The sequence below is a fragment of the Barbatula barbatula genome (assembly GCF_947034865.1).
Source record: "Barbatula barbatula genome assembly, chromosome: 9".
In the NCBI taxonomy this organism is placed as follows: domain Eukaryota; kingdom Metazoa; phylum Chordata; class Actinopteri; order Cypriniformes; family Nemacheilidae; genus Barbatula; species Barbatula barbatula.
The window spans coordinates 9,478,367-9,503,262 of record NC_136772.1 but is presented as its reverse complement, the minus strand read 5'-3'; the positions used below and the strand labels follow the sequence as shown (position 1 = coordinate 9,503,262).

Below are 24,896 nucleotides of genomic sequence, written 5' to 3'. Positions count from 1 at the left end.
GGTTTGATCCCAATTCACTTTTATTGTATGACCCAGAGCAGCAACATGCACTGTAATCACACAGCTCAGAGATTCTCCTCATGAAAGAAAGTAAGCCATATGACTTTCAGCGAAATGTGTCATGATATGCACAGAACAGGAACCAAAGCACAGACAGAGGTGATGGGAAAAATTACTTTTAAAAAAAATACCCACGATGGGGCAAACAGCAAAAAATACGTTCAAGAAAACAAAACCTTCCCACAACGGAGCAAAACAAAGAAAGTCCAGATGACAAATAAAGTCCACAAAACTTGTCAAGGCAAAACAGTAACAAGGTATATCTAGGGGAAACTCCACACCGTCTGAGGAACGAACAATAACATACCGGCAAGGAACAGAGAAAATGAGGGTCTTAAATGGGTAAAACTAATGAGGTATAATGACACTGGGCAGGTGAGGGCAATGAAACACTAAGGGCGAGATTTCGGGGTGGGGCCAAGGCACGCGACAGGAGAACACGTGGCACAAAGTCACAACAAAGGCCGTGTGTTTCCACACAGAACACAACAAGCACAAATTACATTGTACTGTCACGACCCTGTCCACAGAACTAGAAAACTCCTGACAAGAAGGACAGGATCATGACAATACCTCCGCCCCAAGGGAAGTCCCCTGGCAGCCCAAGGGAGTAACCTCAGTGGGACAAGACAGACAGGCCGGAGGACAAACACCAGAGACACACAACACAACAAACGAGGGGAAACATGGAGGAGGCAATGAAGGGGTTGGGGTGGCACAACAAAAATAGCATTAGCGTGAGGGGGAAGGGGGAATGGGAGGCCAAAACTTGGGGACACCAGGCATGGGTGGGACGGGAGGAGAAGTCATGGGTGGAACAGGGGGAGAAGTCCTGGGAGGTACTGGTGCTCGCTTCCTAGGGCGGGCAGGTGTAGGTGGAGCAGAGTAGGAAGAGCTAGGTATGGCTGGGGCCAAATGAAGGGAATGTCCAAAGGGGGTCACCGTTACAGAACCGGTGCTGCGGAAGATGATGGCGGACATCCTTGCTTACCAGCTGTGCCAAGACAGCCACCCTCTGGAGAGGTATGTGGAGGACTTCTTGGAGATTTTTCATTGGGTGAGTTGGGATGACCGCTCTGTCAATACAATGCTTTCTGATGGGATTGGTTGATGTCTCCCATCGGTGTCTGTCCCCAGAATTCTGGGACAGACCTGTGGTTGAGTTCATTAGTCTCACCCTGGAAATTAATGGCTCTCGCTTCTGCGTGAGCGAGGCCATTCCGCATTAGACTTATCATCGTTGGATCCCATCAGGAAGCATGTATGCAACCCAATTCACCCCAATATCATGGCGAAGTCCTCCACCAAAGAAAGAAACTATGCCTCGACGCACCCCCAAGCCGGCGTCTCACCGCAGATCTCCTGCACCCGAGCTCCCCCTTGTGGATATGTATTGCGGACAAATAGTCTTCAGAGCCTTCCGAGTCTGCCACCTGCTCTCCTGGCTACACCGTCACAGACATGGCTGCCATCATCCATGGCTCTCCCAGCCCCACTTCTACGGCCACAGCGGCCATCCCTTAACCACCGGTACTGCCGTGGCTACCCAAGCTACTGAGGATGTGAAATTAATGTGAAAAGTTCTCTGCACTAGAGAAAAAAGCTGAAGTATAGGCTTTAAAAAAAGAATGCCATAAATATATGAGTTCAGATGCAAAACCCATTTTTGGCAAAAACCTCTATTTCTAAAATCAATCGTTTCTGGTATTGGGGATAAGCCCTGAGAATTTAGAGTAAACTGTGAGTTTATAAAAACATTACTTTTTTTGGAGTTTCCAGTGGAGGCTTGGACCCAGAAGCAGCATTTCTTACGTCACAATTTAACAAGTGGAAAGATTGTCCCACAGATGACTCATTTTCTTGCATATTTTGTAAAGCTCTGTAAGGAACATATTATATGAAATATGAAATAATGATTATATTATATCATACCACCAAAATGTTCATTTTAAATGCCAACTGATTTTTTTATTTCTTTTTCTGTGACTATAAGACAGAACTGTATTTATATACCTCTGATTCAGCTGTTGATTCAACATACACACAATAAAGCATACTGCATGTGCAAACATGAATACAATTGTTTACAAAAGAAGATTTGTTGAAATACATGTCTGAAAATGTACCAAAGAATTCTATGAATATATATAAAGAATACAGGGCTTGACATTAAGCATTGTCATGTGGTTGTCCTTCGGACAAGTAAACGTGTCATTCACTTGTCCAAAAATAAAACAACTTATATTTTATTTGAATGATAATTTAATATAATCAATATAATTGTTTTGGATTTAGATTGGCCAAGTTTGCTTCTAAGCATTTTAACTAGTGTCCGCTTTGGCCGCCTGAATTTGGTTAAAGGCCCAGTGACTAATAAAAATGACTGCTTGCTTTGTTTTAAAACAGTGTTAAGATTTTAAGTTAACTTTTTCTGAACATAGCAGTGGTGTAAGAGAGGTTTTTGATAGCACAGGCCAATCAGTAGTAGCACAGGTATAAATCATATAAAAAAATATGAAGCATGTGCAGTTCATCATGAATAGGCAGGTAACCGACAAAATACATTAATGTTTCATACAAATAAAGATACGGCCATATCATTTTCAGATTACCCATATTTGTTTAAATTTCTTGTTTTAATTAAGTTCTGTGTTTTAGTGGTATACAATAGTGGTATATTTGTCCACATAAATAACTGTAGTGTACTATTGTTTTCTTTATTGTCACAAAATCAAGCACAACCACGACAAACGCACTTCAAACAAACATGCAGCTCTGTATAATGTTATTGTTCTACATATGTCACACTGTTGTTATTTTTTTTCAAGTTACTAAAATTCTCTCTCACTTCCCTATACAAACCATTCACTTGTCCCGGACAAGCGGATAGGCGTTAATGTTGAGCCCTGCAGTATATATGTCTATTTATCATATGTCTGCATGGGTAATGCATTTAAAAAATCTCTGTCAAACCAAAGTGAGGGTGATTAGCTTCCAACGTCTTAGAAGATCATGATTTTTTTTATCATTCTCCTGTTCAAATGTAAAAAACTCAGAGGCAACAAATCACACATTCTCATTGGAGCAGATATCCAAGGTAAAGCACATTTTAACCGTACATAATGAAGTGTTATGTTTTTATTATCTTGGAATGAGCTACAGTATTTCTATTTACATACATCGCAGGTCCCCTTGGATGGAATTCGCCATGTTGTTTCTACAGTAGCCCTAAACGGAAAAACTGCATTACAGAGCACGCCTCAAAAATACGTTATCTTCTTTCAGCGAAGAAGCGTAAACATGACGACCATTTATGTTAGGACTCTGTCCTTCCTGTCTCGAGCTTTCTAGCTCCCTGGGCAGAGTCATGACATTGCCACGTCTTTCGGGTTTCTGTTGTGTTATGTGTGGAGACATGTGGCTTTATGTTGTTACTTGATGCCACGTGTCTTCCTGTTATGTCTCTCAGCCCCACCCTCCTATCTCCTGTAATTTCATTAGGGTTTCATTCCCATCGTCTGTTTTGTGTTTCACCTTCGTTAGGATTTTATTCCCATCACCTGGTTAGTTGTTTAACTCGTTATGGTTTCATTCCAATCACCTGTCACCACTCTCCCCATGTAATCACTCCTCGTTAGTGTCTCCCTTTATAGTCTCAGTTTCTCTCTGTTCATTGTTGGTGCATTATCTTTTGTCTAAATGTCAGTGTTTGTGATCAAGTCATTTGATTACCTGTTGTTCCTGTTTACAGTTTGTGAACTTATTAGTTTCACTTTTATAGTGGTTGTTTTTCTAGTGTTTTCTTTGTGCTTGTTTTTCCCCATTGTGGGTCTTTTATTTAATAAATGTTTTACATTTACCCCTCGTCTGCCTGCATCTGGGTTCTGTCCAAACCATTTCGTGACAATTTATGTACCACGACATGCAAGGATCGGCACGGAGTGGAATGATTAACCAATGAGAACGATTCGGCACAATGGTGGAAAAGTGCTCTTAGTGACATTTCTCCAAAGTCACAGCATGTGTGTTTAGTAGACTTTCAGAAATAAAGGAGCAGCAATGCCAATAAAAAATCATTCTTTTGTTGAAGGTTTGTAAAAGAACAATTTCTTTCTTTTTTTTTTGTCCGTGTAACCACTTTCCACTACAAAGATGATTTTTGTGCAACAGAAGTTTTCTGTGGATGTAAAAGGCTCTTTTTTAAACACAGAACCCCTTAGGAGCTTTTTGGTTGCGTGTTACAAATTGTTTTTTAGATTAACAGCTGTCTTTAACAACATATATGTTTATCCTTATTAAAATTACATGGGCAAAAGTGTTACTGAATATTAGCATGTACTTTGCTTACACTCTGACTTTCAAGAAACCTTTTCCTCTCACCAGGGGAAAAAATTATCCTTTTCACACAGACTACACATGGCACATTACGCACATTTTCACAAAGATTTGTTTACAAAACCTTTCACGGTGTATAATTTCCACACAATGAGCATATTTACAGGTATGCATGTATTCATGACTGTATACATGTAGTATTTGTTGGTGACAGCTATCAGGGCAACACCTGAGATGCAAAGACCTAACACTAAAGCTGCTTTTTTTAGACACTCAACAAGGTGCTGCTGTCATACAGTCACGGTATAATTTTCATCTTCATGAAAAACATTCTTCATAAATGTTACAACCTGACAACTAGTGTTTAAGAAAGATAATTATGTTAAGGGCAGGTAAAGTGAGACACACGGAGTGGCTAAGTAGCAACACAACCGCTTAATATTATAACAGGTAGCTCACAACACTGTTTGCATAAAACCAAAGAAAACATATGACGAAAACATTCAGGAAAAACACAATTCATGTAATTCATTAGAATTCATTATTAAAGCCTTCCCTGTGTTTTTCAGCAAATGTCTTAATGTGCTTAGCTCAGCTGACTGCGATAATTGTTCACAAACAACCAATGACATTACACTGTAAGTAATGTCTCAACAGCATTACTATAGCATTACTAAAGGTTTAAATGATGAAAATACATGCATATTCAACATAGCAGGAATTTCAGTATTGAAGCATTGTGAGGGCTGTAAAACACTAAATGCTTTGATCAAATGCCTAAATTTACTGTTTCAGGACACAACACTACGAGACATGCAAAAATAGGTAGTTTGTCTGTCCATTTGTGTTCAATAAGCCATTGAAAACCAAAATGCCAAACAGTCCATAACAGAGGCAAACAGAAGTGTTAATTTAAAAACGTGCCGTTCAGTTTTCAAACCAAGTGGATTTTTATGCTGCCATGGGTTAAATGTTTTACCAAATTTAATCACTACAGTACGTGTACATTTCTTAAAGCAGCGCCCTCCGCTATCTGCGGAGATGTGTGATTATTTTTATCATACGCTTTAAATGATGTTATCAGCTTCCACGCGTTAGACGCTGGAACACAAAATAAGTCATCATCTGCATGTAAAGCTGTTTCCCCATATATCGATTTTGTACACTGACTCTAAAGTTCAGCTGCAATTTTGCTGGGCTTATAAAAATATATAGTAGGCTAGCGTATTCAAACAAGTCAACATCGTTAAGATAAATTTGATCAAAAATTCACAAGTGCATCGGAAACTGAAGCGTTCATAAACATCGCATCGCAGTAGGTTATCGTGTATTGTGTTATTAAACAACTGCACAATCTGTGTTAGCTAAATAAACCTTTTGAGTTTTTTATGTATTACTTTATAGACTATGCCTAAAGTAAAACGACGATTTAATTAGGCATGTGCCTCTAAAAAGGTGTTTAAATGTTAAGTGTTTGTCTTATCCTGGGAAATAACGGTAAAAGTGTCACAACTTTTTACGCAACCAACAGTTAAAGGTGCTTAGATGAAACGGAATTGAATTGAAGTAAATTGTGTTAAAACTACCCCCCTTAATAATAAACATAGTACCTTACCTGAGCATCAACTAATGTCCAAAACAAAATCACTTTCCACATAAGACAATGTCTCATGATTGTTTTTGGTCGAGACAGCATTCGAGTACTCTTCCTTCAACACTTTGCGCATCTCCTCGCATCCTCCCCCGACCGTGATCTACTCATATCAGGAGTTAAAAACATCTCCCCGAAATTCTCTCCGCAACCCGCAATCCAACGTCCTACTGAAAGCAATGAATTACCCTTTAAAGCGCTCTTCTGTCAGAGATTCTTGCGTCACGTCAAAGAAACAACTTGGCGTAAGCGCAACTTCAAAGTGTACTCCATAAAGGGATTCCCGCGACCAGCTGTGCTCAAGCACTTAGTGTGAGTGAGACTCTTGTTGAGGGGTACACGGTCTTCTCGTCACATTCAGCGTGTCTCTCCTGGGCGGATGCATCCTGAAATGTCACTTCTGATTCAGACGATTTTTGCTCAGCTCGATTCCTACAACAGTTTTATAATTATACGTTTTAAACACGTTACTTTTTTATAGTTACGCGTGAAAATGATTGCGTCGCATGAGCCCCGAAGTAAAATAAATAGTAAACAGCCCCGAAGTAAAATAAATAGTAAACAGGTTGTCTGGCTTGGGACTATTTATCCTTCCGCTCTCCTCACGCGCAGACATCCCGATGCGGTCACAAGCATGTAAACGAACAGGACACGAACAGGGAGAAAACGAAGCTTTAATTTTACTCTACTAAACAACATTAATATAAAATTAATTTACGAATTATTGGCAGTATATTTGACAATATATCCTACTACAATACTAGTATCCAATACTTAAATAAAACAATTTAAATACAAATACAAACTGTCCAAAAATGTATACAATGCTAAAATGTATGTGTTTTGTCAGCTTGTGACAGTAAAGCTCTTAAAATGGCAGTCACAGCATGACTGCATGTGATACTTCAAAATATAGTTACAGACGTGAACTTGTTTTGTCAGTAGCATTTGTCAGTCAGGGTAAGGTGGATTTTATTTTAACCTAAAGTGGTTAAAACTGCAAATTGCTCTTAAATCCTTCAATGAGTTAGGAACATTGAATTGATTTGTTTGAAACAGCCCTACAATGGCAAAAGACCTGCTATGGGACTACATTTACATTTAGTAATTTAGCAGAAGCTTTTATTCAACGCGTTTTACAGAGAGTTCATGGAGCAATAAAGCGATATGTCATACAGGAGCAATAATACAATTGGTGCTAATACCAAGTTACTAGTTTCAACAAAAGCTAGAACAGAGAGGTGAAAAGGGGCATCACATTAGCCCTTTCGTGCTGTTGGAAATTAGGCATGCTGCGTTTGAACCAGCTGGAGTGGTTTGACAGCCTTTGCAGGAAGACCAGCAAGGAGAGCATTGCAGTAGTCCAACCTTGAGGTTACCAGGGCCTGGATAAGGAGTTGTGCCGCATGCTCAGTTTGATAGGGTCTTACCTTTCTAATGGTAAATAAGGCATATCGGCATGGCCGCGTTGTCTTTGCAATGTGTTCATCAAACATGACTCAGAGGTTCCTGGCATTGTGGTAGGAGTGATTGTGGTATTGCCAAGTTGGATGGTAAAATCGTGAGAAAAGAAAAAAATACTTCAAAGAAATATTACTTTGAATATGTTTATTGTTATAAGGTACTAATCCACATGAGAATGTCCCAAAAATATAAATTACTCATTTCCTTTGCAGGGGAGTTTTGTTGAGCTGTCCATGGTGCTGAATTTACAGACTATTTATCCATCTTGCTTCACTCAGTGAAATGAAGGTATAAAGGTACCCTGCTGAAAATGCGTTTATACATCCTATAAAGCAAACCTGCTGAGCAAAACGCCAACAAACAGAGCTCTGAGAATTCAGCAGAACTGTTATGAGTTGGTTTCAATCTCTTTGAAGTGGCACAACATCCCACTGCCTTAGCTCTTTAGATACAGAGCGCACACATTGTGTTTTCCCCTGAGCTGTTAGCGATTTACATTGAAACCGTTGAAAAGTGGCCAAAATGCTTAATAAAAGATTCCCTAACTTGATGTTTTCTGAGAAGATATGTGTATGAAAAATATGTTGAAATACTCTTGTATATGAGGAGTTAAGCTGAGGTGGGCATCATTACTTGAATATTTTAAAATAACACAAAAGAAACACATGATATTTCTGGGATTGAATGCCTTTTTTTAAATCATATCAAAACCTCAGATATGTAAACAAGATAAAAATTGCACTATCTGCCCCCTCTTTGTAAAAATATTTTTTTTTCTAAAAACAATATTTACATATGTATTGCTTTTTTTGTTGGAATGATATTGCTTTGTTGAATGCATACTGTTTTAGATTTATTTGGCATAAATTTCCTTTTCCAGTTTTAACATTTTATACTTGAGAATGCATCCAGCTTTCTTTGTGCTACAGTTGCTTTTTCTGCCTTTAGGATTTGCATTTAAATTAGCACAGAAAAGAGTAGGTAGTTCCAATTCACAATTTTTTTAGATTGATTTCCTTTCAATACAAGTAAGGTAATAAGCTTCATTAAACAGATACCACCTTAAAAGTATAAAAGGCTGCTTACATGCTCTAATTCCGACTTTGTTTATCAATGCAAAAGTCATGTTTTCTTGTTGGCTGATGACTGACAAACTATATATGTACTTTCATACACATATGTGGTTCAATTGTTATGCTGCTGCTTGTAAGCCTATTACTGCCAGCATTGTATCTATCTGACACTGAACACTTTTTCTATTTTACAAGATTAGAAGACTCATGTGGAAAATCTGGTAATGCGTTATATCGTTTGCCTCTATCCACACAAATTGGCTTTTGTGATAAAACTCATTTATAAGTGCTCCAATTACGAAAGATTTAAAAAAGCTCCAGTTGCATGAATGTCTTTTGTTATAGTTCAACATTTCAGTGGCTTTTGCTCTGAGTGCTTTTCTCTAATGTCGTCAGCTTTTTCCTGTATTAACATACAACAAAAGAGTCTCTTTTATGGTCTCTTTATAAGACCATACCCCATTAGTGTTCATCTTCAAAACAATTTTTCCCCAACCCAAATGTTCACATTCATATTTTCATAAGGTCACTAATATTAAAAAGACCAAGGAGTTTAAGCATTTCACCTGGATGCATAAATGCATAAGTAATATACAGCTTTTAATGTGCATAAGAACACAAATGGAAACTCAAGACATAACAAAAAATATCAATGCCAATAATCAATAAAAACAGAGATTTCCACTGGTAATGTTCAATAAAAACAGAGATTTCCACTGGTAATGTTTTTTTCACGTAGTATCATAAGACCAAATGCTTGGACATTTAATTCAGATTCAAATGGAAATGTTGTACTTAGAGCTATGTCAGGATGGTGCTTTACAGATTTGTCTGAAAATCTTTTAAGGGAAACCAATAAAAAACAAGTCAAATAAATAAGAAAAATATCAATGATTTGTGGGTTTTAAAACTTATTTTATTTCATGTTCTTTAACTAAATGTGGTAATTGTTTTAGCCTCACAATTTAAGAGAAAACTTGGCTTTGAACTTCAGGCACACATATTGCTTTTTTACTTTTTTTGTGAAATGCAAGACAGGGTCCAGGCTAATGAATGAAATACCAACATACCAGTACAGTACTGCATGATAAATTGCCTTCCCAAACTAATCTTCTCGAGAGTTGTCACAATTTTACACTATATTTTTGTATTTGTTGCAGACCAATATGGAATTATAAAACGGTCAGTTCTGGTCCTTGATTCTGATTGGCTGAGCGGAGTTCTAAGCCATAATAAAATACCCCGATTTATAACGGCTGACTGCAGCACATAGCCTAAATATCATTGTATTTTATGAAACCTTGCTACACATATGGAATAACCATATGAACAAAGAACAAACCTCCATCGAACTTAAAAACGTGTTGCAACTCCATGGTTCACTTCTCCATAATATTCTACCTGCTAATTGGTAAACCACAGGAGGGAGTATTCAAGACTATCTATAAATGGATGAGATTGATTGTGTGTTCGTCACCAGACATCAGTGATGTTACTCACTGACACAGCGTCAAACTACTTCAAATAGACTCATAACTCATAACTTTTCTCTTTTTGTGAAATAATTGGATCTGCTCTCCCATGACATCCAGGGGTTAAAGGGAAGACATTTAATTTTAGCTTAAAATTACAAACAAACACCTATAAAACTTAAAGATAAAAAAGAATGTCACTCCCTCTGTGTAGATTGACTGTACCAGGTATTGTATTGTAGTACTGTATTCATTATGACTCGTGTGTGTGAATCAGTGTTAATAACGAACCTTTTTCACGGACGAAAACTAAATAAAAAGTCAGATATGATGACGAAGATTGTGACGAAATATAACTGACACATTAGTCAACGAATTAAAATGAGACGAAATGTTGAGGAGGAACAAATGGAGAAGAGATCCAATCAGAATTACACTATTCGTGGGGCACTGGGAAAAACATCACCAACTTTTTTTCACCGACATTTACAGACTACTCATCCAGAAATACACGCAAAGGTTTTTTATCAGATAAACCACCGTGTTTCCGCTAAACTTGGAATAAAATAGAAGCTAAAGGTGGTTATCTATTTCAATAATATTGTACTTCATCTTGAAAGAATGTCATATGCATTGCATATCATTCAGGGAGAATGCATATCTTATATTTTTAGAGAGAGCAGGCCTTATGCTTATTTTATGTGAGATCATTTTTTATTGTTTTTCTTATTGTCAGTGTTTTTAACATTAAGAATAAAATAAAATACATGTTTTGAATTACAACCGTTAAATCTGTGTCTTTATGTATATTCGAACCGCAATATCATTCCATAAGAGACTGATGGATACTTCCATGTCCGGAAATTCTGAAGAAACATTTAGTCAACTCAATCCACTGTAGATTTAGTCGACTAAAATCTGCTAATATTTGGTCTACTAAAACTAGACTAAGACTAAGAGACTTGAGGCTTAACCAAGATTAAAACTTTTATCATATTTAGTCGACTAAAACTAGACTAAGACTGAAAGATTTCAGATGACTAAAATATGACTAAAACAAAATGGTGTGTTATTCAAAAGACTAAGACTAAATCAGAATTTGCTGTCAAAATTAGCACTGGTCTAAATGCTACATTTGATGGTTACATTTTTTATTGAGCTTCACAACGCACCATAAATAATTTTATCATTTAGTGTAACATCTAATGAAATGATATGGGTTGAACTGCACTACTCTCGTGATTGCCAATATATTCTTGACACATATGAAGAAAATGAGACCTTGTCTGTGCAACCCAGCTAAAGTCATTTTTTGTGATTTACTGTTTATAAAATCATTATATTAACCAAATTCTGAGTTTGGCCTGGATAAGCCTGGGTTTCATAGACAGGGTCACAAATGTAGAAAGCTAGTCCATAATTTGTGATCTTTCCTGCCGTCTCTTTTCCCTATGCACATAACAAAACTCATGTTGTTCTGTACAAAGTACATGTTAAAAGTCAGCATTCTACATTTTAACAGTAAATTTTTACAGTCTGATTAAATGTCAATGGTCATCCTCAGCAACAGTCTTCTACGAAACAACAACATAGGCACTCATGAACTGTAAATTGCTTTTCCTCTTCATTATTCTGCATTATTTCAGCTTCCTGTGCTGGATTTTTCACACAGTCTTGAAGATGTCATAGGTTATTTGTCCCACGAAATTTCGTTGGCTTTAACTGGAAGAAACTATTCTCAGATTAGAACATTGTTATAGATATTCACAGTCAAATATCCTGTTTCTTTGAAAAAGAAGCCTAATTGGCTAAAGTGAGAAGAAAGTCTGCAAAGTTTAGTGAAATAAAAAACATGTTCCTGATCTTGAACAAAACCAAACCAGCAGCACCTGTCATCTTCAATAAGCTCTTGAAGCCAGTGAACATTCTGTGCTCTGACTCCTCTATATATTTATATTTTAACTAAAGAATTTCCCAATCAGAAAGAAGTTTCCAAAGCCATGTAAACAGGGGTGACTATGAGCCGTTCTAGACTCCAGAAGTCTAAACCCACTCTCACAGAAATTTGTCTATTTTACGTGGTGGTTTATCCATTTGAATTCTTTCTCTGTGTGAAATAAGATGATTGGACTAATCATACAATTTAGCCACATTGTAAAAAGTTACAAATTCCTGAGAGATCCAAATTGTTTTTGCCTCTAAGGGGAGGGTCATAGTTTGTCTGCGTATATAGTGACAATAAAAAATAGCAGGTTGTATCTAAAATTAGGTCTAGCGACAACCATAAACTCCACCACAAACAAACGTCCTACGCTTCCTATGATTCTGCTCTCATTACAATGTAAATTACTGTAGCAGTTTGGCTTTTGAAATACCATCACTGTGTGCACTTTCCGGAAGGGCTACGCTTGCCTCTTGCAAATCTGCTAAATAAACACTGCAGATGTTTGTTGATGCCCTTCATAGCTGAACTTGCAAAATGCATCCATTAATGGTTATTGCGATAGTGACATCACTGCAAAAATACTAGTATCTGTATGAGTCACATCCATGCAGATTCCACTGACAAACCTCTGCTCAAAAATAATTACTGATTCAGCTTCAGTCCAAAGTAAGCGCTGCACATTCTCCTCATTAGACCAAGCAGATCCAAAGAAACACTCAAGTCCCTGCAAGCATTTGTTATTGTTGTTTAATTGGTGTTGACGTGTTCACTCATTTGTATTCAAATGAACCGATATGAAACAGCTGCCTGTCAGCGATGCCTTTAACATATGATTAACTCTCCTGTAAAAAGTATGTTGAGAATGATGTTTATTCTTCTGCTCTGGCAGGTCATATTTAAAAACAATGCCATCATATCATGAAGAAGGAGGAACAGAATGTACGAATACATGAAGAATGTCTAATAGATAATTGCCAGTTTGCACATTATATGTGAAATCATTCTTGCTTTGCATGGCTTCATTTTATTTACCTTAATAGGGAAGTGTGTATTTTTAATGCAAAGATAATGGCTGTCAAGGATGCCTAAATAAACACACCAATGTTTTAGGCAAACTTCGATTTTTAGATGAATCAAACAAAAAATAAAGTTTACTTAGTTACCCTCATCCCATAAATTTAAAGAGAAAATGTACCTTACATGGAGTCTCCATGTATTGAACTATAGGCTGTGTTAATTTATATAAACTTTTTTATATAGTCTATAATTATCTATAGATTCAATTTGTAACCATCACACATTGTGAAGGATGTGGCAGATAGTAAAATAATAATTCAGTAAAATAAATGATCATGATCACTAAATGATCGTCATCTGTTATTGGAGCATTACATATCTCATCCTTCAACAAATGAATGTTTCCCTGTTTATGCCTAATAGAGTTTAATTGAGATGTTTCCACTTACATAAAGATGACCCTGTCCCAATCCTCAGGCAGCACACCCACAGAAGCATACTGAATGTGAAATTGGCTAGTACTGTCTCAATATAGAGTTTACGCAACTGTTAGCACCTGGGGTATTAAGTATTTCTTTTAAATTGCATATAAGAAACATTGTGAATACAATGCACACTTTTGAGCGTGAAAAAAAATCACTGGACTTGCCCTTTATGGACAGAACAACTGCAATGTGGACCAGACTGTTTGTGAGTGGTTTTTCTAATTGAGACTCTTTGACGTTTTCATACCCACCCCTCTAATTGCATCAGTGTTATCAATGAATGGGGGGGGGGGAGATGACACACTCCTAAACCGCTTCTCTCTCACACTATGTAATTGTACAGACTAGTATTTTTTAAAACAGAAAACCCAATGACAGTCTACCCTTAGATCAACCAAATAGGTAACTGTCAATCAAGGCAGCCAACATTTCATGATGAAAGAAACCTTCCTTTTATCCGACTGAGCTCAACTTTTCAAAGACTTCAAGATTATTTTCCCATCTCCAACATGCCTACTGAAAAAGTTGCCTGATTCAGTTTTTGACAGAACTGTGGCTAGTCAAGATATTATTATTATTATTTAAGTTTATTTGAAAGGGACCATGTACAACATTAATGTTTGTATATCATGCACTGTACTGTATTTAGCCAAAAGGCTAATTTTCATCACAGGGCCCCCGGCAGGTAAACATAAATACATTTAAAACACACATGTACTGTACATTTACAAAAAACGTACTTATTCACAACCCGTCAGAGCAAAGGAAAGAAAAAAACATCAGTGGTCACAAAATTGTGTTCATTGTAAATAAGATTTTAAGTTTTAAACAAATCAATAGATGTGCACAGCCTGATTTCTTCAGGTAAAATATTCCAATTGGCAAGAGCTTTCACTCAGAAGGAAGATAGACCAAAAGTACAGAGAGAAGTGGAATCACACAGTCACTAGTAGAAGATGATCTTCTAAATAGAAAAATGTGTTGAAAAGAGAGGGATATGAAGACATTTTACATTTGGTTTTGGCATAAGAGTGTTCTCGTTATGTGGAAAGAAAGAGGGAACAGACAAGAGCCCTTGAACACAGCGTTTTATTTTACAGTTGAATTTTGTTCATGCGAAAATGTATAAAATCCTGTGTATGCAAAACAATACAAAGATGTATTTTTTTAGTCGAAAATAAATTAAAGTTTTTGATGAAAACATTCCAGGAATTTTCTCCATATAGTGGATTTCAATGGACTCCAAATGGTTGAAGGTCAAAATTACAGTTTTAGTGCAGCTTCAAAGGGCTTTAAAGATACTAGACGGTGAATAAAGGTCTTATAGCTAAAGGGTCGGTTATTTTCTATTTTGTTTTATGTAAATGCTTTATAAACACAAATGCCTACCTTGCTCTGTTCTGCAAAGCGCACGACTGTTTGTTTTGATAAAATTCTAAATAAATTTATTAATGCATTATTAAACGTGACCCTGGACCACAAAACCAGTCTTATAGGTAATTTTTGCTGAATAAATAAGCTTTCCATTGACATGTGGTTTGTTATCTTTGGCCAATATACTATTTGAATATCCAGAATCCAAAGGTGCAAAAACATTTAATATTGAGAAAATCACCTTCAAAGTTGTAAATCATAGGAGCTGTAGCAGGTCATTGCTAAGATGACACATTTTGTTAAAGGGGATGTGCAACAGCGTTTCATGCATTCTGACTTCTTTACCATGCTAAACGTTCCGTCTTGACATGGTCAACTTGTGATTTTTCTGCCATTAAGGGGCGGTGTTGCTCAGCCGCATGACATCAAATGCAGCACTTTCTCTCGCCTCTGAGCTTTCAAGTGCACAAGTTAGTTGTGCATCGGGTTTATCGCGAAAGTGGTAACAAAAGTCAAGGCGGGAAGATTTGAAACTGCAGTGACAGGTTTGAGAGGTTGCAGATGCCTATTTTTGGTTGCAATTCAAATCTGAATCAAGGAAAACAAGTAAATATGTGCAATGCATTTGTATCTGCCAATGTATTTTGTAAATGCCAGTTTACACATTTGTGACTATTTTTCTGCAACTTCAAATTCAGAAGAGTGCAAATCTCAGCATTCAACTTTAGTTTTTTATTTGACAAGTTTTCAAATTGGGGCTGTGAGTGTCCATTTTTGTGTACAGGTACAAATGCTTTACATGTTCAAAAATAAAAATCTAAATGCTCTCAAGTTTTGCTACTGATTTACCTTTATACCCCATCCAGTCGCCAACGGTTGCGACTGCTGGTGTCGCTAGAAGTCGCCAGCTCTCCATTGAAATTAATTTGATCATGCCGCTTGTAATGTGAATGCAGCTTTATTGGTCAATTCTCCCGGAAAAGCACGCCCACAGCTAGGCGAAATAAATAGCCCGCCCACACCTCAACCGACGAGCGACAGAAATACCCTCTTACACCAGAGACTTTGTCACTGGTCTCTTGTTATGAACCATTTGATGTTTTAACCGGTTGTCCCAGTAACAGTTTGAACAAACCCTCCAGTAACTGACGATAGACGGATGACGTGAGCTCCACTGCTTCACTCCTATGGGTAGTCGCTCGCGAAAGTCGCTCAATACTTTAACACTTCTCTAACGCTGGATTTGGAGATCGTTTAAACTGATATGGAACGGTTCCTGCAATAAAAGATGCCAGACATGAACCACACGCTGTCAAATGTCTGTTTTGTTAGCAATGGATGCGCACATGCTTTAGTTCTATATATAATCCATCTTATTTCCAGCCATTTTTTTCGCGATTTTGCTGCTTCCACTTGCAAAAATAGTTTTGAGACGCTTACTGGAAGTTGCATGTCACCATCACCAAACGGTTCACTATCCATGCCAGCCTTCACCTTCAAAAAATGGTTACATGACCCCGTTTTATTTTTCGTTAAAATAATACCCACATACATGGTTTGTTGTGAGAAACACTTTTGAATATCGATTCATCACAGTTTCATCCCGGACAGCTTCCTTTTTTGCACAGACCAAAAGACAATTATTTTACTTTTATATTTAGCAGACGCTTTAATCCAAACCGATTTGCAGTGCCTTCAAGCTTATAACATTTTCAGTATGCATTTTCCTTGGGAATTTAACACACCATCTTTTGCGCTGCAAACGCAAAGCTCTGAGCCACATTAGAAAAAATTCTTAAAAGTAAAAATCACATTACTGTGAGTCCATCGCAAATAACCACACTTCTGTCCACATTTAAGGGTTGTAACTTCTTATATAGAAATTGGCCCCATCAACAAAGCCATTGTCAAAACTACATTAAATAAGCCAGTTCCGTCAATGTCAAACAAAATAGAGGCGAAGTAAAAATTTGAGCTGAATGATATACCTGTAACAGTAAACCTATGACAAGGCGTCTCAGCGCACAGGGAAGCTAATAAAAAAAAAGAGAGTCTTTATTAATCCAGCATGCAATGACCATGAACAAAGGCCCAGTAAAAACAGCATAAAGTCACCATAGCGCTGGCCAAGACTATACAAAAAGAACTGAACTATAAACTGTGAGGGTGATTACAAATGACTGACAGGTGTGATGATTAAGATCAATTTGCAAAAGTTATAGATGGTTTCATCCATGTACCCGGCCCAAAGTAAGTTTATAAAGTTTACATTAAGTTTACATTAATACGTTTATTCGTTTTTATTAATGTTTCATTGTATATTAATTGTAACATTAATTGTACTCATTTAAAATTTACAGTTATTGATTCTTTGTGGAGGTCTCCCAGAGGATGAGTTTGGGCCACGGAATGTTTGTTTGCCGTTGAAACCATCTATAGAAGATCTGGATCTCAGAAATTAGTGTTACTTTTCGGTGGTCTCTTATTTTAAAAACATAGTGTGTATAATGGAACTTGTTAGTTTGCAGCCAAGCCTGAACAGATTTTTTTAGTTAAAGTGATATTTAAAAAAAATATTTTCTTTCACACTCGGGTCATTCCAAACCCCAATTACATGCAGAACACAAAAGTATATTTATATTTTGAAGAATAACATCTTATTTTGTGAGTCATATATATGTTTTGAATGATGTGTATTATATCCATTATATTTATTTATTTATGCATCCATTTGTTCGTTTTGTCCAAATGACCTTAATGCAGAAAAAATTATAATGATTACCATGCCATTAGGAGTGGTGTATGTTGGTCTGTTCAGGTGATGTTGTGCCCCTAAAATACTGCACCTGGGTACCGGGGTCGGCTCATGTCAGGTACTCAGATCGCGATGATGCACATGTGGGACTGTACAGCAGGACAAAGGAAGAAAAAAAAGCAGAAGCCTCATGTTGGGCTTTCACGTGTTTCACCCTGGTGAAGGGCATGTGCATGTTTGTGTTTTAGGATAATTATATTAGAAATTATATAAAAGAAACAGGACCTGTTTCTTGGAAATGTTGTATGTGTAATAAAGACAAAATCTTATTTTTTAATGCATTTTGTAATAAAATTGGATTGGGAACTTCAAAATAAGGATGTAATGACAATGACTCTGAAAATGATACATTTTTATATTATACTGTCTGTAAAAGAGCTTAATTATAACTGTTGTCCCATCAAGACAATAGTAAAAGCTTGGTTAAACTGGACATTTTAAAATAATTACAACAAATTTTATTTAAAAAATATGTGTAAAATAACAGTTACATTTTATGTGTGTATAAATGTGCCTGCATTTATTTTGTTTTATCATCATATTATTTATTATATTCAAGCAATACAATAAATCAAACGAAAGAGTACTACAAAAAACTGCCCAGTAAGAGAACCGACTGACAGGTCAATTTGTTCATCTGCCTGCCCTTGCCTTGAAAGGCTAGAAAGTTAATTTCTTATCATTCATGTCGCATAAAACAAAAGTCAGCAGACCAGTCTGCTGGGATACAGCATCACACTATTTATTTATTTTTTGCTGATTTTAGAAGTACTCCAATCACAAACTCGGATGTCAAATCTCAGACTCAAAAGCTCTAGCTTAACATAAACCATCCGTCATCTTGTCAACCACATAGCAACTGTTCTCTCAAAAAGACTTGCCACAAGCGCGGTCTAGCTATTGAAAATGTATCAAAACTCAAATATAAGCTCTATTGTTTCCTTAAAAAACGATTTTATCTTTAAATAAATTATTTTGGTCTATACACTTCAAATTATAGCTCTACATTTGTAATGTATAACAATATAGGTTTCTGCTTTTCTTATAAAACAGAGTAAAATGTATAAAACTTTGACATATTTTGGGGGATTTTGCAATGTCTAACAAATGGTTTAAAAGTAAAATATAACCATATTATGTATAAGTAGATACTGAAGCTCAATGATACAGGCAGGCAGCAGAAGAGAGTTTGTCCCAAATGTTATTAATGATAAAAAATGTACAACTAGCACTTCTGCTGTGACTGGGTCATTGAGACCCAGCCAAATGAAATGAATAAAACAAGTCTCTTTAATAAGAAAATATTAGGGCTTGCAATAGCCCAAGAGTATCAACGGATAGAAACTTTAAAGCATTATCACTGTGTTTATATGAAACTTTGACTTAGAAGACGGTCTTTCTATCGGAATCCATACAACAGTCCTTGTACAGCCTCCCTCAAATTCTTGATTTCAAAAGTTGCTTTTAAACAGTTCCAATATGCAAATGCTACAACTGTGCTGCCAAGCAGAACAAGTAATGCGAATAGGCAACTGTGCGTATGTTGTATGTGATGAGTGAAGAATTATGTGAGAATATTCAGTAATCATTCATCTGGAACCCTGCTGTATGCATGCTGGGTGGGTACTATACTTGAGAATTTGTCTAAAAATCATTATGATGCCACTTGGCTGAGAGGTCACATCATCAAATGATGAAACAATCACATACATTTTCTACTTTCTACTTAAAACAGTCTCTGAGAAACTGAAGAAAATATGAAACATAAAGTGTTGCTACCGTCCCCAGTCTCCCCATACTGTAAGTAACACAGTGATCGAACATAACCAAACCTCAAGTCATACAACACAGAATGAACCTACGCTGCACGCACCCATCTAAACAAGATCTGGTGTGCACTCTCTAATAAAATACAGGCTACAAGGCTTCCTTAATAAAGGCAACAATAATTGCTCAAAGCTGTTGTTTTCTCATTCTCTTGTTGGAGCAGGTGAGGAAGGTAACTGCCCCTAGACCAGAAAATCAAGAAGAGAAAAGGCAGAATCATGACAGACCCACGTATTTTATGTGGAGAGAAACATATTATTGTCAATCAGGACATAATATGCGTTCTCTCCAGTCTCGTCATTTGGCCCCGCCCCTCTCGTTCCTATTATAGCTTTCCTCCTGTGTCTCATTACCCACACCTGCCCATTGTTATCTCCTTTGTTAGGCTCCCTATATAATGCCCTCTTGTCTCTTGTCTTGTGCTTGTTTGTTGTACATGTTTCCTGCACTGTAGGTAGAGTTCATGACATGTTATATATTAAGTTACCTATTGTTTTGTTATTTTTGCCCCCCCCCTTGTGGGAAGTGATTGTTTTCTGATTTTTTATCTTTAGTTAGTGTTTCCCCATCGAGGCTGTTTTTGTTTGTTCATTAAAGTCTGTTTGTTAATCCCTTCATCTGGGCTGCCTTGCAATTGGGTTCTTCCACTACACACCCCGTGACCGTAACACTCTAAAATAAATCTTATTAAGATACAATTGATATTTAAGACCTTTTTTAAGTGATTTATCTATTAAATTGTCAGCCTCATGCATTGGGAACAAACTGTCTTAGTGCTGGGTCTTGTAGGTTACGTAGTGCATTGTATCTCAAAAAGTTAAATTCAGAATGTTCTGAGGAGTACTGGATTCTGTTTGCATCACAATTTACGTGTTACTGCTATAAGAAAATAAACATGCCATTAAGTGAAGTCGGACAAGTTGTTTGGTTTACGCTACTTTTGTGTTACTTTTCATTGGCTCAAGTACGATCTTTTCAATTATAAACTCTGTGCCAGATGGTGGTCACACAAATCATTAGCAATGGGGTCAATGGATTATTAATGTAATCACCCACGTGGCGTCATAAACTTGGTTGACTAATGTCAAACACAAATGAAGACCTAAGCGATCTTCGCGCTCTGCTACTCTGGGGAAATTAAACGACGCCATCTTGGACCGATCTTGTACATGCATGAATGGGTTCTTTCAGTCTGTGAATAAATTGGGTGAAAGTCACCAGCAAGTACAATATACCGCCACATTTGAATTATTGCTGATGTTAAAGCGACCTTGAGCAGGTCTTTTCTCCTTAAGTTAACACCTTTTTAAGCGGTTTCTGATAAATATGTAGCCTATGCGAGGCAAGGAAATGAGGTTTAAGGACTCAACATTCAGGTCAAAAGCGCTTTTTTCAAGTTATCTGTAAAATATTCTGATTTGTGATTTGATCTGAATGAAATTACATAACATAACCATACTGTTTTTTTTTATGTGACTGTTGGCCACTTGAAAGATGTTGTTCCACTGTGTATGCAAATTACGTTTTAATTCATAAAGCAAAGGGAACAGCCTTTTTTAGGCTCCAAACCAAGAACAATGGCACCTTTTTGTTGCTTCAATGCATCTTAATAGAGATTTTTGCTTTAATATTGCTTCCGTACCTGTTGTCATACCTACCTTGATTGACACAGAATTTTAAGGTATTTCATCCAAAAGTAAAACTGATTTACCCTCACATCATTAAAAACCTCTATTTGACTCTTCTGTGAAACACAAAAGAAATGTCTCTGTGGTTTTGTGTCCATGTAATGAAAGTCAATGGGGCCAAGGTTGTTTAGTTACTTGGTAACCAAAATTCTTCAAAATATCTTATTTTGTGCTCATCAGCAGAAAGAAAGAAAGAAAGAAAGTCATTGGGATGATGTGAGAATGAATAGATGATAAGAAATACATTTGCGGTTGAATTGGTTTGCTCTGGGACAGTTAAGTCTAGTTAGATGCAGTTTTAGGTTAACAGTGCTGAATTTCATAGGCTTAACTGAATTAAATGTTTTGTTGTGCACAGTTAAAAGAAAATTAACCAGAATAACCATAGAGAACACACTCAAGTTGACCACCTAAACTTATGAGGTAATATCAGACTCACCCTTATCATCAAATTTACCCGATATCTTAAAGACTCTTTGTATTCGAATTTCTCACAAATTGCCCGGAGTGTTTACACGTCTTGCTCGTGTCTGCACATGAACGTATACACTAGACTTGAAGTCCACCAGAGGACAGCAAAGCTGCAGGAGAGAAAACCAGACACCCTACCAAAGACATAAATGGGAATCTAAAAAAGTGTGAGGCAAGATTGCACATTAAATGAATGAGTTGTAATTTAAGAAGTCACATAACAAATAGAAACATGTATGTGGAATTTTGTATTTAGCGTATCCTTAACAAACTAACCCATTTTCATTGGAAAAGATGATAACCAGTATCAAATGACTCATCACACACACTATCCCGTCAAGGTGTTAAACATTAACTTAAAGGCCAAATGCTGACTTCTGTTGAGGGCGTCATGACTCATTCAAGTAGAATGTGTTTGTTAAGAATAAAACCAGACAATACAGCATAAAACACAATGACAACGGACACATAACATGTAGCCTACCAAATCTCTGGTGATAACCTAAAATAAATTAAGTAGTCAGCGGAGAAACGATAATGGTAAGACAAAATGATTCAATTTTTCCTACAGTTAATATTTTCTTCATAATACTGTAATATCGCATTTTTGATAACATGACACCAAAACAATAACGTTTTTGGTATGTAGCTTTATTTTTTGACATACCATACAAAATAATTGTAAACCTTAAAGTAAATATAGTATGTGATTATGATAATCATTCATTACCACTTTAGGTGCAACACAGCGGAACAATTGCACGTGTGGAAAACAATGCCACTGACTGTTTTCCTATTGACGAGATTACAAATCGATATTATCTGCCAGCGATGTATGGCATCATCTGTGTAGTTGGACTAGCAGGTAACCTCACCGCCCTTGTCATTTACCTGACAAAGCTCCGACCGTGGAAAAGCAGCAGCATTATCATGGTAAACCTAGCGGTGGCTGACCTGCTTTATGCATTAAGTTTACCCATGCTGGTCCAGTTCTACATTACCAAAAACTGGACGCTGGGGGAGTTCATGTGCCGTTTTATTCGCTTCTGCTTCCACTACAATCTCTACGGTAGCATCCTCTTCCTTACCTGCCTCAGCATCTTCCGTTACGTCGTGGTGGTACACCCGCTGAAGGCCGCTCAGATCAGCAGAAAGAGATGGGGTGTCTTGGCCTGCCTTACCGTTTGGACCGTCTCATTGCTGGAGATTGGTCCAATGTTGGGAATGATTACAGAACTGAGGACGGGCAATGTGACGCAGTGCGTTGACTTTGCCAGTAATGATCCAAAGGTTGTGTGGTGGTACGGTTGGATACTTGCCGTTTTTGGATACGCGATGCCGTTGGTCGTGGTGAGCTGGAGCTATTCCCGCATCGCGAGCACTCTGAGCAACAGCATATCCAGACACAGACGAAGTAGTTCCCGTGCATGCAGCCTCGCCATTTTGATTCTGGCTGTGTTTGTGGTGTGTTTCTTGCCTTATCATATCATGCGGGCGCTGAGGGTGGCTAGTCTACACAGCATGTCATGCACGTGGAGGAGAAGCATCAACACAGCGTACATCCTGTCACGACCCCTGGCGGGCCTCAACACCTTCTTCAACTTAGCGCTTTATACACTGGCAGGAGACAAGTTTCAGAAGGCTTTCTGGAACTTGGTGCACAGGGGGACACACATTAACAGTACCATAGCTGTGATCCACACTCCAAACAACCTGTCAAAGTCAAATCTCCTGAGGATCTGAATACATTGTTTGACCTGCTTTCGCAGAAAAAGTTTGGACATTTAAAGGGAAAGTCCACTCAAAAAGCACCCTCACCCCAAAACCTGTATATGAGTCTTTGCTCTGTGGAACACAATAGAAGATATTCTGAGAAATGTTTCTGTGGTTTTGTGTCCAAACAATGGAAATCAATGAAGGCCAATGTTGTTTGGTAACCAGCGTTCTTCAAAATATCTTTGTTTATGTTCTGCAGAAGAAAAAAGACAGACAGGTTTGAAATGACATTGAGTAAATGATGAAAGATTTTTAGTGAACACTCCCTGCAAGCCACAGTTAAAAATCTAAAACTGTACGGCACTCTGGCATTTCTTTTAAAAGGAAGATTTGCATAAGCTGACAGGCTTAATTTATGCATTTGACTGATGGTTCTGTCAAAAGCAGTTTAGAGCAATAGGTCATTTAATTAATGGTTTTTTATCACAGCATCTGTTTCCTGGGATCCTCTGTATAGGCTGTACAGGGACAATTCCAGTTGGAAACATCCTGAAATTGTATGTATGCAAATTTCACAATATCAAAGCTACACATTTCTAGTAACTGTGCAGTTCCTTTTCATATATTAATATCAGAAAGTTTTGGAATATTCTACCTGTCCCCAAATTTAGTCACTACCGAAACACAATAATATATAATCTAATAAAAAGGATTATATTTACAAATTAAGATTTTGTTTAAATCAATTTTGTGCTATTTTTAAACGTTAAACGTTGTACATTTTCACATGTAAATCAATAACAGTTACAATTTAAACAATATTTCAAGTGTACTTTATGAGATTTGTTGTATTTTTAATCCGATCTTTCTTTGTAAAAGGCATAACATTTATCATAATGATATCAAAGGATTCATTAGTTTATATATTGAACCAAACACTATCATAAAATCTTATTTGATTTTATTTTTGACGAAACATGCAGACACACATCTGACAGTAAATATCTGGAAAACTTACGGCTCACATACTGTTCTATATCACAATAAAAACATACTAAAATACTAATGATTTGCATAAGTGTACAGTTTTGTTTATTTCCCCAAATAAATGTACTTCAAAATGATAAGACCGATCTACTCACTGTGTATTAGAGAGAGGGACACAGTAAAGATTGTTGGTCAGAAATAGGGGTGTGGCTAAAATCAGTCTCAGCCAATGGACTAAAACATACACTGTTTCGGTAGTGATATGAAAATCTGGGACACTTTTTTAAAAATAAAGTTTAATCATTCAAAAATAAAATATAAAATACAAAAATTTTGAACTTCACTTTTTTTAAAACATCAAACAGATATTTTTAAAAACAACAACGGGACAAATAAAAAAAATATTTATTTGATATAATTTAAGTAGAAATTTTGTGGTTTGGGTTCAGGACACCCATGTCCTGATTGAAAGTACCCAATAACTGATGATTGTATATATATTAAGCTTACTGATAT

At 36.9% G+C, this 24,896-nt stretch overlaps 1 protein-coding gene across 1 annotated transcript; it reads left to right on the top strand.

The window, feature by feature from the left end:
- Positions 1-1,348: 1,348 nt before the first annotated feature.
- Positions 1,349-23,420, top strand: LOC306898729 (2-oxoglutarate receptor 1; the record flags this gene model as incomplete). Its single annotated transcript, XM_079464472.1, has 3 exons — positions 1,349-1,590; positions 2,502-2,553; positions 22,416-23,420. 3 exons carry the CDS (start codon positions 1,349-1,351, stop codon positions 23,418-23,420), a joined length of 1,299 nt encoding a protein of 432 aa, XP_079320598.1.
- Between the last annotated feature and the right edge of the window lie 1,476 nt (positions 23,421-24,896).